This window comes from Notolepis coatsorum (genome assembly GCF_963971535.1).
Source record: "Notolepis coatsorum genome assembly, chromosome: 4".
In the NCBI taxonomy this organism is placed as follows: domain Eukaryota; kingdom Metazoa; phylum Chordata; class Actinopteri; order Aulopiformes; family Paralepididae; genus Notolepis; species Notolepis coatsorum.
In genome coordinates, this window is record NC_140168.1 from 26,798,248 (window position 1) to 26,810,088 (window position 11,841).

Below are 11,841 nucleotides of genomic sequence, written 5' to 3' on the forward strand. Positions count from 1 at the left end.
ATCAGATTGGAGGTAGAATACCTCTGATATATGAGCCATTAATAAATCACAGCCACTCAAATAGCCAGGAAGAAAGGCGTTGTTCATATGAGATCTTCACGTTCAATGTAAAAACATTTTTTATTTTGAAAAACCCACTTCATTTATGATTCATGATTTGATTAGGCTCCCCGTTAGCTGACACAGAACACCGGCTACACTTAATAGAAGAGGTTAGAGAGCAGTGTTCGGGGCTAATGTCGGCCCCGTCTTTAAGCGCCAGGAAGCTCATGAAGTTTGTCCATTCCTCACGGCTGCCAGTGTAATTTATTACACTCTTAATTACTTGGGTGGAATAATTAGATGAATGAGAATCAATATTAATTAACTTGTTAATTAACATATGGTTGAAGAAAATTTGTCCCGAGATGTTGAAATGAATGTAAAGTTGCTCCTCGTTCACTGCAGACGACCATTTGTTTGGTCCCATATTAATTATCACAACCTTCACAAGGTCTTTGAAAGCCGGGGAATTAGACTGTTGTTATGGACGTTAGTCGGCATCTTTGTAGGAACACAGTTTACATTGAGAAACAGAGGCAGGGATGGAGAATAAGAAGGAGGTGGAACAGTGGCTCAGGAGGTAGAGCGGTCTAGAGACAGTGTCTCAGGAGGTAGAGCGGTCTATAGACAGTGGCTCAGGTGGTAGAGCGGTCTAGAGACAGTGTCTCAGGAGTTAGAGCGGTCTAGAGACAGTGTCTCAGGAGGTAGAGCGGTCTAGAGACAGTGTCTCAGGAGGTAGAGCGGTCTAGAGACAGTTGCTCAGGAGGTAGAGCGGTCTAGAGACTGTGGCTCAGGACTCAGGAGGTAGATCGGTCTAGAGACAGTGTCTCAGGAGGTAGAGTAGTCTAGAGACAGTGTCTCGGGAGGTAGAGCGGTCTAGAGACAGTGTCTCAGGAGGTAGAGCGGTCTAGAGACAGTGTCTCAGGAGGTAGAGCGGTGTAGAGACAGTGGCTCAGGAGGTAGAGCGGTCTAGAGACAGTGGCTCAGGAGGTAGAGCGGTCTAGAGACAGTGGCTGAGGACTCAGGAGGTAGATCGGTCTAGAGACAGTGTCTCAGGAGGTAGAGCGGTCTATAGACAGTGTCTCAGGAGGTCGAGCGGTCTAGAGACAGTGTCTCAGGAGGTAGAGCAGTCTAGAGACAGTGTCTCAGGAGGTAGAGTGGTCTAGAGACAGTGTCTCTGGAGGTAGAGCGGTCTAGAGACAGTGTCTCAGGAGGTAGAGCGGTCTAGAGACAGTGTCTCAGGAGGTAGAGCGGTCTAGAGACAGTGTCTCAGGAGGTAGAGCGGTCTAGAGACAGTGTCTCAGGAGGTAGAGCGGTCTAGAGACAGTGTCTCAGGAGGTAGAGCGGTCTAGAGACAGTATCTCATGAGGTAGAGTGGTCTAGAGACAGTGTCTCAGGAGGTAGAGCGGTCTAGAGACAGTGGCTCGGGAGGTAGAGCGGTTGTCTGGTAATCGGAAGGTTCCTGGTTCGATTCCGGCTCCTCCCGGCAGTGTATCGAAGTGTCCTTGAGCAAAACACTTAACCCCCAACTACTCCCGATGAGCAGGTTGGCACCTTGTGAATGGGTGTATGTGAGGGATAAGTGCTTTGGATAATACGCTATATATATATATATAAATAGCAGCCCTGTTAAATATATCCTATATAAATATATAATGCAGTCAATTTACAACAAGGGTTGAGGTTTCTCCCAAGATGGTTGTGAGAACTCCTGTAGCAGCCATGTTCTCTAGCTTTCTACTGAACACAGACGGGAAACTGGTATCTAATATTATCTTCTTGTTTCACTCTGGAGAAGACGGTAAGCATATTTCCCATAATGTTCCTTTAAGCCGTCACTGAAACAATACTATGAATCCCACAAGCCTACTATCATCAGAACCCCATTAGCTATAAAGGAAACACACTCACATAAGTGATTTACACCCTATAGTTCATCCCACCTCCCCAGAACGTATCACTATTCACACATTTGTATTGCAAGAGATGGGGAAGGTGATTTGTGTGTTTCTGAGTTGAGTAGATTATGTTCATTCAGCAATTCTTGATGAAAGTTCTGTCTCTGTGTACTTAGGAATGTGGAAAGTATGCAATGCAGCAGCCGCTACAGTATGTCACTATGTGAGAATGACTCTTATCAACTCAGTATCATCAGTAGAAAAGATCAGCTTGAGAATCAGCTTTCCATTACCTCATCTCATAGCGTTAAGAAAATGTAATTCCATGGGGGCGAAGACGTGTCGGGTCAATAGTACAGATTTCACATGCACATAAAAATAAATACATATTTCTCGTTGCTATATTTGCAAATCAGATAGATTGAGAGCTGTGTTTATATAATTTTTTTTAAAAGAACCCATATGCAAACATGAGCGTGAGTGGGCGAGAGACCATAAGGGAACTTGGGAGAATCAGCACTTGAAGGCAGAAAACACGAGAGAACACACACGTGCATTTTATCCATGGAGACAGAAATGCAACACTAGCTTTGTTTTTGGAAAGCCATCGTTGGCATTCTACAAAGGCCCAACTGGTGGTGGGTGTTATTTGGCTGTGGTGCGAGTTGTTAAAACACAACAGAGGTGGCCTACTGCCGAGGACAACGAGGAGAGATGAGATTGCCTTGTTCGGCCTCTCGCATTCAATGAATTATGTACTTCATTCATGTACAGCTGGAAGTAAGAACACCACTGCTACAGTGTGTGGCTCTACATCTTTACTAGGTTGTGGCCGTGGGTCGTTTACGTTACACACCACTGCTCTCGAGTAGCTCATGGTTTTACTTGTATGATGTTACGATGTTCTTCAGTGCTGGAGGTGGTAGGATGGCCTAGAGAGGTAGAGAGGCTGACCGGAAAACATAAAGGTTGCTGGTTCGATCCCCGGCAGCATCAGGAGGGTGTGTTCCGGGTGTGCGCTAGCATGGTGGCTGTGTAGATTTAGTAAATGTGTCCCCCTCAAAAAATATAGGTAATATGAAAGACAACCCCCTCTCAAAAGAGGTAAAAAATAATCAATATTAATTAATATATCCTTCTTACCTGTAACTATAAGTTTCAGAGCCTTACTGCATTATATTTGTGTCAGGAGGTACCTGAATGTTGCCTTTTCCTTTATATACTCACTGCAGCACCCACTTTACACACTTTAGAACACCTAAACACACTTTATATGTATTGGTAAAGAATTTTCACTACAACCCATACCTCATTACACCTTACTGTAAATTGTACCTAAATTGTACCTCATCCCATTTCTGCTTTGCACTGTATAGTATATTGTATATTAGTATATTGTATAGTATATTGTATGGTAACTCAGTTACTCCTACTCTGCATTGAACATTGTACATATGTACATACTGAACACTTGTGTGTCTACGTACGTGACTTCTATTTTATACTTGCTATACTTATTTTATTTTATACTTATCTATTTTTGTCTAGCACAGTCTCTGGAGCGTAACAGAAAGAAGCATTTTGTATACAAGTATTCTGTACTTCTGTATGACAACTAATAAAGAAACTTGAACTTGATATAAATAAAGCCTTTTCCACCATAAATGTATGCACAAAAGGCACAAATTGGTGCAGAAAAGTACACCAGAATGCAGGAAATGAAGTGTTTGATGCTCAAAATGTCCTGGGGGAGGACCGCCCCCTGCTTACCCTTTCACTACCACTCTACCAAAAGGTTAACCCCCCCCCCCCCCCCCCCACAATGTCCAGGGGTGCTCTCCACTGCAGGCGACCCTACGCTCTCGACCTCTCCGATGAAACGCGCAGCAGGGCTGTAACGCGCGCGTGTGTGTGTACAATGTATCTAGAAGAGATATGCGTCGCCGTTGCATTGAGTAAATTGACAAAGTCGTTTTCGTCCAACGCGGTGTGTTTTACACAGTCATTTACATCTTGTATGAAAAATCTACTGGCTACACGGCTCCTCTCGTCGACAGGTTGCTGTTTGAAAGGTCTGTTACTGTGTGAGTCAGCAGCTTGTGGCCTAAAGATAAATTATAATTAAGCTAAGAGCCTCACTGGCTCCTACATGAGTCCTTTCTCATCCAATAACTCCTCCTACCTTCCTTCCCAAACTCTTGGGAAGTTCTGACTAATTGGACCGTCGCCCGCTTATAATCTCCGAGCGCAAATAAGATTAACGAGTATGTGGTACGCCTTGTTTTTATTCAATACTAATTTTTGGCAGGGGCAAAGGAGCCTTCACAAGATTTAGTTTTTGCTTGGTCATGTTCGTAAACACAAGCTGAAATGGGAACACCTGTTTTTCTACTTTTTAACGTGTTTATGCCTTTGCACTTCCGCTTCCAAACATCGCCATGTATGGCGGTGCTGTTGACAACGATGCATTCCCCCCCCCCCCCCTCCCCCGGAGAAAATAAGGTTTTATCTTAGTCAGATAGTCGGTCCGGTGGGTCATAGAGCTTTTCTGTTAACACTGGAAAACCTGTGACCGCCAACCCGATCCGAGACAACGTCACGATAGCAATTTTCTAACATCTGCTCTCTCTCTCTCTCTCTCTCTCTCTCTCTCTCTCTCTCTCTCTCTCTCTCTCTCTCTCTCTCTCTCTCTCTCTCTCTCTCCAGGCTATGGGCATGCGGCTCCTGGGACAGATGCGGGAAAGGCCTTTTGCATGTTCTACGCCGTCCTGGGGATCCCGTTGACTCTCGTCATGTTCCAGAGCCTCGGCGAGAGGATGAACACGTTCGTCAAGTACCTCCTCAAGCGCATCAAGAAGTGCTGCGGCATGCGCATCACCGACGTCTCCATGGAGAACATGGTGACCGTGGGCTTCTTCTCGTGCGTCGGCACCCTCTGCATCGGCGCCGCCGCCTTCTCCCACTACGAGGACTGGAGTTTCTTCCAGTCCTACTACTACTGCTTCATCACATTAACCACCATCGGCTTCGGGGACTTCGTGGCCCTCCAGAAGAACCGGGCCCTCCAGCGGAAGCCCCTGTACGTGGCCTTCAGCTTCATGTACATCCTGGTGGGCCTGACGGTGATCGGGGCCTTCCTCAACCTGGTGGTGCTGCGCTTCCTGACTATGAACAGCGAGGACGAGCGGCGCGACGCCGAGGAGCGTGCGTCGCTGGCGGGCAACCACCGGAACAACAGCATGATCATCCACATCCAGGAGGAGTCGCTGCTACGGCGGCAGCAGCACGGTGGTGGCGGCGGCCGGCAGGGGCGTCGGCGGGAGCAGCAACAGCAGTACCGGGCGGAGGTGAGGGACCTGCGCTCGGTCTGCTCCTGCATGCGCTACCACGAGTTGGGCGGCGGCGGCCCGCCCGGCGGCGGCGGGGGAGGGGCGGACTGTGGCGTCGGCTTCTCCCACCAGAACTCCTTCAGCTCGCAGCTGAACCCCGACCAGTACTTTCACTCGCTCTCCTACCGGATCGAGGAGATCTCGCCCAGCACCTTGAAGAACAGCTTCTTCCCGTCTCCCGTCAGCTCAGTGTCCCCGGGCCTCCACAGCTTCTTCTCAGACAATCACCGGCTCATGAGGAGAAGGAAGTCCATCTAAAAGGCTTCTTTTGTTGGCGAAACGCGACGTTCATGTTTTATACACTACAAAAAGGTCGAACATCTCCAATGCTGCTCCAACCAAATTTTATTTTAGCACTCCCCCCCCCCCCCCCCCCCCCCTTTTTTTGGTTGTTATGTAATATAAAGTATTCATAGGGGCAGATGAAGAACTCTGTGCGGGACAGCAAGCGAGGACTACAAAGGTGTTTTTTTTTCTTTTTTCTAAATAAAGGATGCAAAGCATGAAGCATGGGTATCTATTTTTTCAACAAACTGGCCCATCTGAAAGACTTAACAAAACCACCAGACCTTATGAAATACTTCCCTATTGCAGATTTACAATATATTGATATATTGACTTTGGTTACATACCAAACGATGCACACTTGGCTTTTTGAGGAGATACTATTTTTAAAAAAGGGAGTATGCCTGTTTCACCTTAACTTGAAGAACCTATTTACCGTTGTCTACTACTCCATTGCCTCACTGCAGACAGAGAATTTGAAATGACTTAAAAGCTTCAGGTATTATTTTCTATAAGCAATCATACTTAGGCAAATATCAAATGGTTTCGCCCACACAACATCATGCCAAAATATTGTTGCCAATATTAGCATGTGCATTAGATGTCTTTTAATACGTGTGCCATGGTTGTTTTACAACATTAATTTATTCATTTTTTAAACAAACGATTTTGTATGAGGAATGTGTCAATAGATCTTATTTGTCTTGGTTGAAAGGACCGTACCGGTTACTGATTTATTCCCTCTCGTCTCCAGTGGCAACTAATTACTTTGCACCTATATGCTTAATTGACTTATCTTGTAACCCCCTATACCTCCAACTTTAAAAATCCATTACATCTCATCCATTACATGTCACTGTGACAATTTGTTGAATTCCAGATTAATATGCACTTATGTACAGCATATGCTGATATGGGGTCAGTTTTGCTATTTCCGCTTATGTGATAGTAGAAACAAACCCCAAGTCAGCCTTAATTGCTAGCAACCCTGCCCCCAGCCAACAGGCATTTCTTCCGTAAACACAAAGTGACTGACCATGCTATACCGCATTGACAACGGAAGTATTTACAAGCAGACACAATAAAGAGTCGCCAAGGAGGGTTTGTCACCTGCCATATTGCGTCATTGGAGTATGACATGTGCGCAGTTGCAATTTGGCAGCATTTCCATCAATTAGGTCCCCTATCGCTCCCCCAGTGCAATCTGAGCATGCACCCCCCCCCCCCCCCCCCCCCCATCTCCCACTGGATGGTCGACTGATGACCCTACATTAATTATTTATTATTCAACCTGCTGAATGCTAAAACGTGTAAGGAGACAAGCCGCAGAGACGAGGGGGAGAAAGTCATCAGTGCCGGTATGATCCTTTAAGTTTATGTCAAATATGAGAAGAATTAAAGTGGTCCAAGAAGAAGAACTTTTAAGCTCTTTTAAGTCCGTTTGAAAGAGTTGATAAGTGCATGTACTGTGACTGACTGGGATGCATATTGATGATGACCGGAGGGTAAAATGATAATATCCTTAACAGTTGATTATCTTATAAGCAAATTGTCTTAAGAATGATTTTGTACATGAGTTGTTTATTTTGCCAAAGTCCCAAAGTTAGGAAAGGTGTGAACTGTGTTTGTTTACCTGCCCCCCCCCCCCCCCCCCCCAAATTAATTCATAGAAATTGTACAATAATGTTTGTTCTCAGGTTTTGACTGAAAAAGCCTTTTTGGTTTGCTCCCAAAACAAACAAAATCCCAGAAATGCGAATGCATCTGCCAAACAAAACAATGTACTGTGTATCTCAACCCCCCCCCCCCCCCCAAAGTACAAAGTAGTTCTAATTCTACAGACAAAGATAATTGAGATGCATCATCTCGCTGTGGCTTTGTGTCGGATGCAGATTATGTACAATAGGCCGCACACAGCTGTCGTAACAAAGGCTGAGAGCCTTTGCCCAAATATGGACCTACAGTTTTTAACCGTTTTCTCTATGGAGAAAATGAATGGGGATTCTACATAGTCATCCTGGTCTGTGGTCAGCGCAGCGTTTTTAAACATGGACATTTTGACCTACATACATGTATCTCTCTGACACCGGGTCTGAAGCCATTTTCAAATTGAAACACTAACTTTGCTAATAGCAAATTAAAACCAAGGTTTTGCTAAATATGTACAAAAAAAAAGACAAATATTAAAAAGCTATAGTTTTCTTTAAACAAACAAGTGACGCAACCCATGCTTAAAAGATCTCAAAACTGGACCAGATGTTGTCTGGAAATATAGATGCTTCTTTATGCACAAGCACTCTGATTTTCTCTCCACCCTTTATGTGCCTCTCGTAAATTACCGTGCCTATTGAAGCAAGTACGGGAGATAGATGGCCTGCCCCTCATTATTAATTGTGGCACTGCCAGGCAGATATATAGTATTAAGAAGCATATACAGACTACAGCAAAATATGTTTAGACTATGTAACCATGGTGAAAAATGCTCTGACAATAATAAGGATTACACTTGCCTTGTAGCCTATAGACTACCTATAAGTAACCTAACCCAAGTAACCTGACAGGATAGGCTGCAGCATGAATGCCCTGAGAATGTTTAACATTGCACATAAAAAAATACAGTTGAGTTATAGGCTACCTATAAGTAACCTAATTTGGCACAACATACAATGGTGATGGTACAGCATAATGCACAAAGAAGATTTAAGATTGCTCTTTAACCTCTTAAGCCTGATCGGCCCGGTACAAAAAATAATTGTGATTATATCTCACAGATTGAACAAACCTCAACGTTATTGCCATACAATGTAAATAGTTTCTTTACCTTTCCGTGAACGTCTAGAAAAAAAAATTCGTCATAATCTGGTTAACAATAGCAGAGCTATGGACATTATACAAAAGTAACTGTACTTACAGTAGATTTCATTCATGGTCTTTGCTGCCCTGTAATGGGCGCCTGGTGGTACTAAATCCAGATTTAACTCTGCCATTGGAAATAAGAGATTTGGGCCGATCCATAGATGTATGACATGGCCATAATAAGGTCATTTATAGGCCCGATATTCTATATTCTATATTCATATTTCAAATTGCAGGTGTCCGGATGGCAAAATTCAATACTGTATTTACAAAAAACCCTGTAAATCATCTGCCCTTTGTTCATTTGTTATCTTTAGTACACTTGATCTCAAGAAGGTTGAATGCTGAATGAGCCAGTGGCAATTTTTCACTTTTGGTCAATGTTAGCATGGTATTATTCACCGTCAAAGATGGGGGAAAAAACAGAATAATAATAATCATTTATATTCTCCTTTGGTTCATTACAATCATTGAGGTTCATTACTCAAGCATAGTAACAGACACAATATAGCTGACTGGGAATACATTCCCTGAGGTCCATAGATGTCCCTAGATACCAAGAACATGCAAACAGACCTTGTAGAAGTGGAGCAATCTTCCGTTTACTTGGGTATGTACTTTTAGGCACATTTTCAGAAAATATAGCCAGGGCTCAAGAGGTTAAGAATTGTAGTCATATGCATACAATCTATACAATGATTTTTAAATCATGAAGATTTATCAGATCAAAGACGCTATTTCACAACTCTCACTGATTCTGCAGTGGCAGCTGCATGGTAAACAGTGAGGGGTGGACCATGAGAAGCAGATGAAAGGGAAAATCACAGCGCTTGCGGAAATCATTGGCTCAAGCTTAATCACACCCACCTCCGGATCTGCCATGAGCCGAACGTGGGACTCCTTAAAAACTTGGTATCTCATGTATAAACCCACCCCTGTCCTCACTGGACCTCTCACGCTCCACATTAACCGCCCATGGACACGGTGCATGATGCCCGTATGAGATAACACGTTTTTACGGAGTCCCATCCGAACGTATCGTGTAACACCGGCCTCAACAAAACAAGCCTGTCAATTGTTTGCAGTTGCCGCTAACTTACATAGATGCACTACCAGAGGCTTTGTGCACCGTAAGGCTCTGCCTTGTAGAAAAACTTTGCAATTATGTTGCTCGCCAATAGCTTTAGCTTAGCTTAGCTTAACCTTTTGAGATGCTGGATGCTCGCTGCTACAGTTACAACCGACATAAGCATGCACATTCACAAACGTATATAAATTCGTCGTCGACTTTACTGAATTGTTTTGGTTGCATATTTACTCACTCTAGCAGCAGCAGACTAGCAGCAAAGCACGCTGGGAACACTTTAGTAGTGGATTGGTGGCTACCTTTAGCTTGACTTGAGGTTCGTGGTGGTGGATGCCAACGTTAACTGCCAAAGCTACCACAGGCTGCACTATTTGAAACATGTGCGCCCACTCATACATGTATATAAATTAATCGGCGACTTCACTGGTTTGTTTCCTTCGCATCTTTACTTCGTCCAACAACAGGCGCTTTAGTAGTGCTGTTGTGGATCGATGGTACCTTTACTTTCAGTAACCACTAATAGCTGCTTACCTACCACTTCCAAGCTGAACCGATGTTGCGCATTCATCGAGTACCACTGATTGTTGAGACGCATGCGGTACATTAATAACATAAATCCCCACTGGCACGTGTCAGGCAAATCTTGGCTTACCTAGTCTCATTAAGATACATCTTGCTAGTACTAGCAGTGGAACCTTTGGCCGCTTGCCGGTCTCGCAGCCACATAGACCACTTCACTTCCGCGTTACATTGAGCTCATGGGAGAGAGAGCGGGGGGAGAAAATGTATGAATGTGGATGAGAAACCTTGACATTAAGTGGTTGTAGCTACGGCTGTGGGGGTGCTGGAAACATGATCCAATATACCTTTATACGCCTGAGTCTCCTGAACACGGAGAGACCAAGTCCAAGTCGATCGGCACTTTCTCGGCCGAGCTATAGTCACTTATTCCCAAACTCTGCATGCACAGATTGATAAACCTAGATCTCTGGACAATCCAGAGAGACTCTGTGGTCAATCTGCGCTTGCAGAGTTTGGGAGTAGGTGAGGAAAAGTGACTATAGCTCGGCCGAGAAAGTGCAGGTCGACTTGGGCTTGGTCTCTCCGTGTTCAGGAGACTCAGGCGTATAAAGGTATATTGGATCATGTCTCCAGCACCCCCACAGCCGTAGCTACAACCACTTAATGTCAAGGTTCTCATCCACATTCATTCATTTTCTCCCCCCGCTCTCTCTCCCATGATTTCAGAATACCGGAAGTGTTGCAGTGGTCTATGACCTTTCTCTAAATCCTCGAAAAACAGAACTCGCACGTTATCCAAAAGACTTGGGCAACTCTTCCGCAAACTCACAGAACTGGTACTGTAGCTTTGTCCATCACAAAACCCAAAGGACCTTTGTTGTTGATTTCCCCCGAATGTTCCACTCCTTCTGCTCCCACTAACCAGGCCACATATTCGGACAGCGCCATCTGCTGGATTAGGAGCATGCTGATGAATTGTGTCAACACAATTGTCCGTCAACACAGATAAATAGTGGATAAATGCCTACGGGTCAGAGTTGCCTCTTACACCAGTGGGTCGTCTTCTACTCAAGTTGGATGTCCGACATAGAAGTAACACCAGCGAAAATAAAACCCATTCATTTTTTTACCATAGCCATCTATTTTCAGACCTGCGGAAGCTACAAAAGGGAAATGATAACAAGCCTTCAGGTGTCAATTGGATTCTAACACACGGGACCTATAATGTAGACGGCAGCAAATACATCTTTGACCATAGATGGTGTTTTTGATCACAGACACATTTTAAACTGGATTTTTGGAAGTGGTATGAAATACTTGCTAGTAGAACTCCCGTGGGCCGAGTTCTGACCCGGGTTCCGAGCGTCAGACAGGCAGAAAACAGGGTCACGAGACCAAAATAGTGTTAATCCACACCATAACATGCAGGCAGTGGTGGAAAGTAACTAAGTATTACTCAAGTACTGTACTTAAGTACAATTTCAAGCTACTTTACTACTTTATGCGAGTATTTTCATTTTAGGAAACTTTATACTTTTACTTCACTACATTCAAGGGAAATATCAGTAGGAGTTAGATCATTTTGTGTCCTGTACTGTTGTAATTGTGTAGGGACTGTCCTGCTCCACTAGGGGCAGGCTTTTCTCATTCACTAGGCTGTTTCCAGGCTTTTCTCATTCACTAGGCTGTTTCCAGGATAGCAGCCATCTTTTCTACCAAATTTACCTGGAGGCAAATTTACCTTTTGCTTTTTACTCCACTA

The 11,841-nt window shown here is 44.3% G+C and overlaps 1 protein-coding gene across 1 annotated transcript in view; it reads left to right on the plus strand.

Moving 5' to 3' along the window:
• kcnk9 (potassium channel, subfamily K, member 9) overlaps positions 1–5,587 on the plus strand; it is a gene marked incomplete at both ends in the record, with an annotated part of 94,619 nt that extends 89,032 nt beyond the window's left edge. The window contains 1 exon segment of the mRNA XM_084313575.1: positions 4,647–5,587. Coding sequence (XP_084169701.1) covers positions 4,647–5,587 — 941 coding nt within the window.
• Between the last annotated feature and the right edge of the window lie 6,254 nt (positions 5,588–11,841).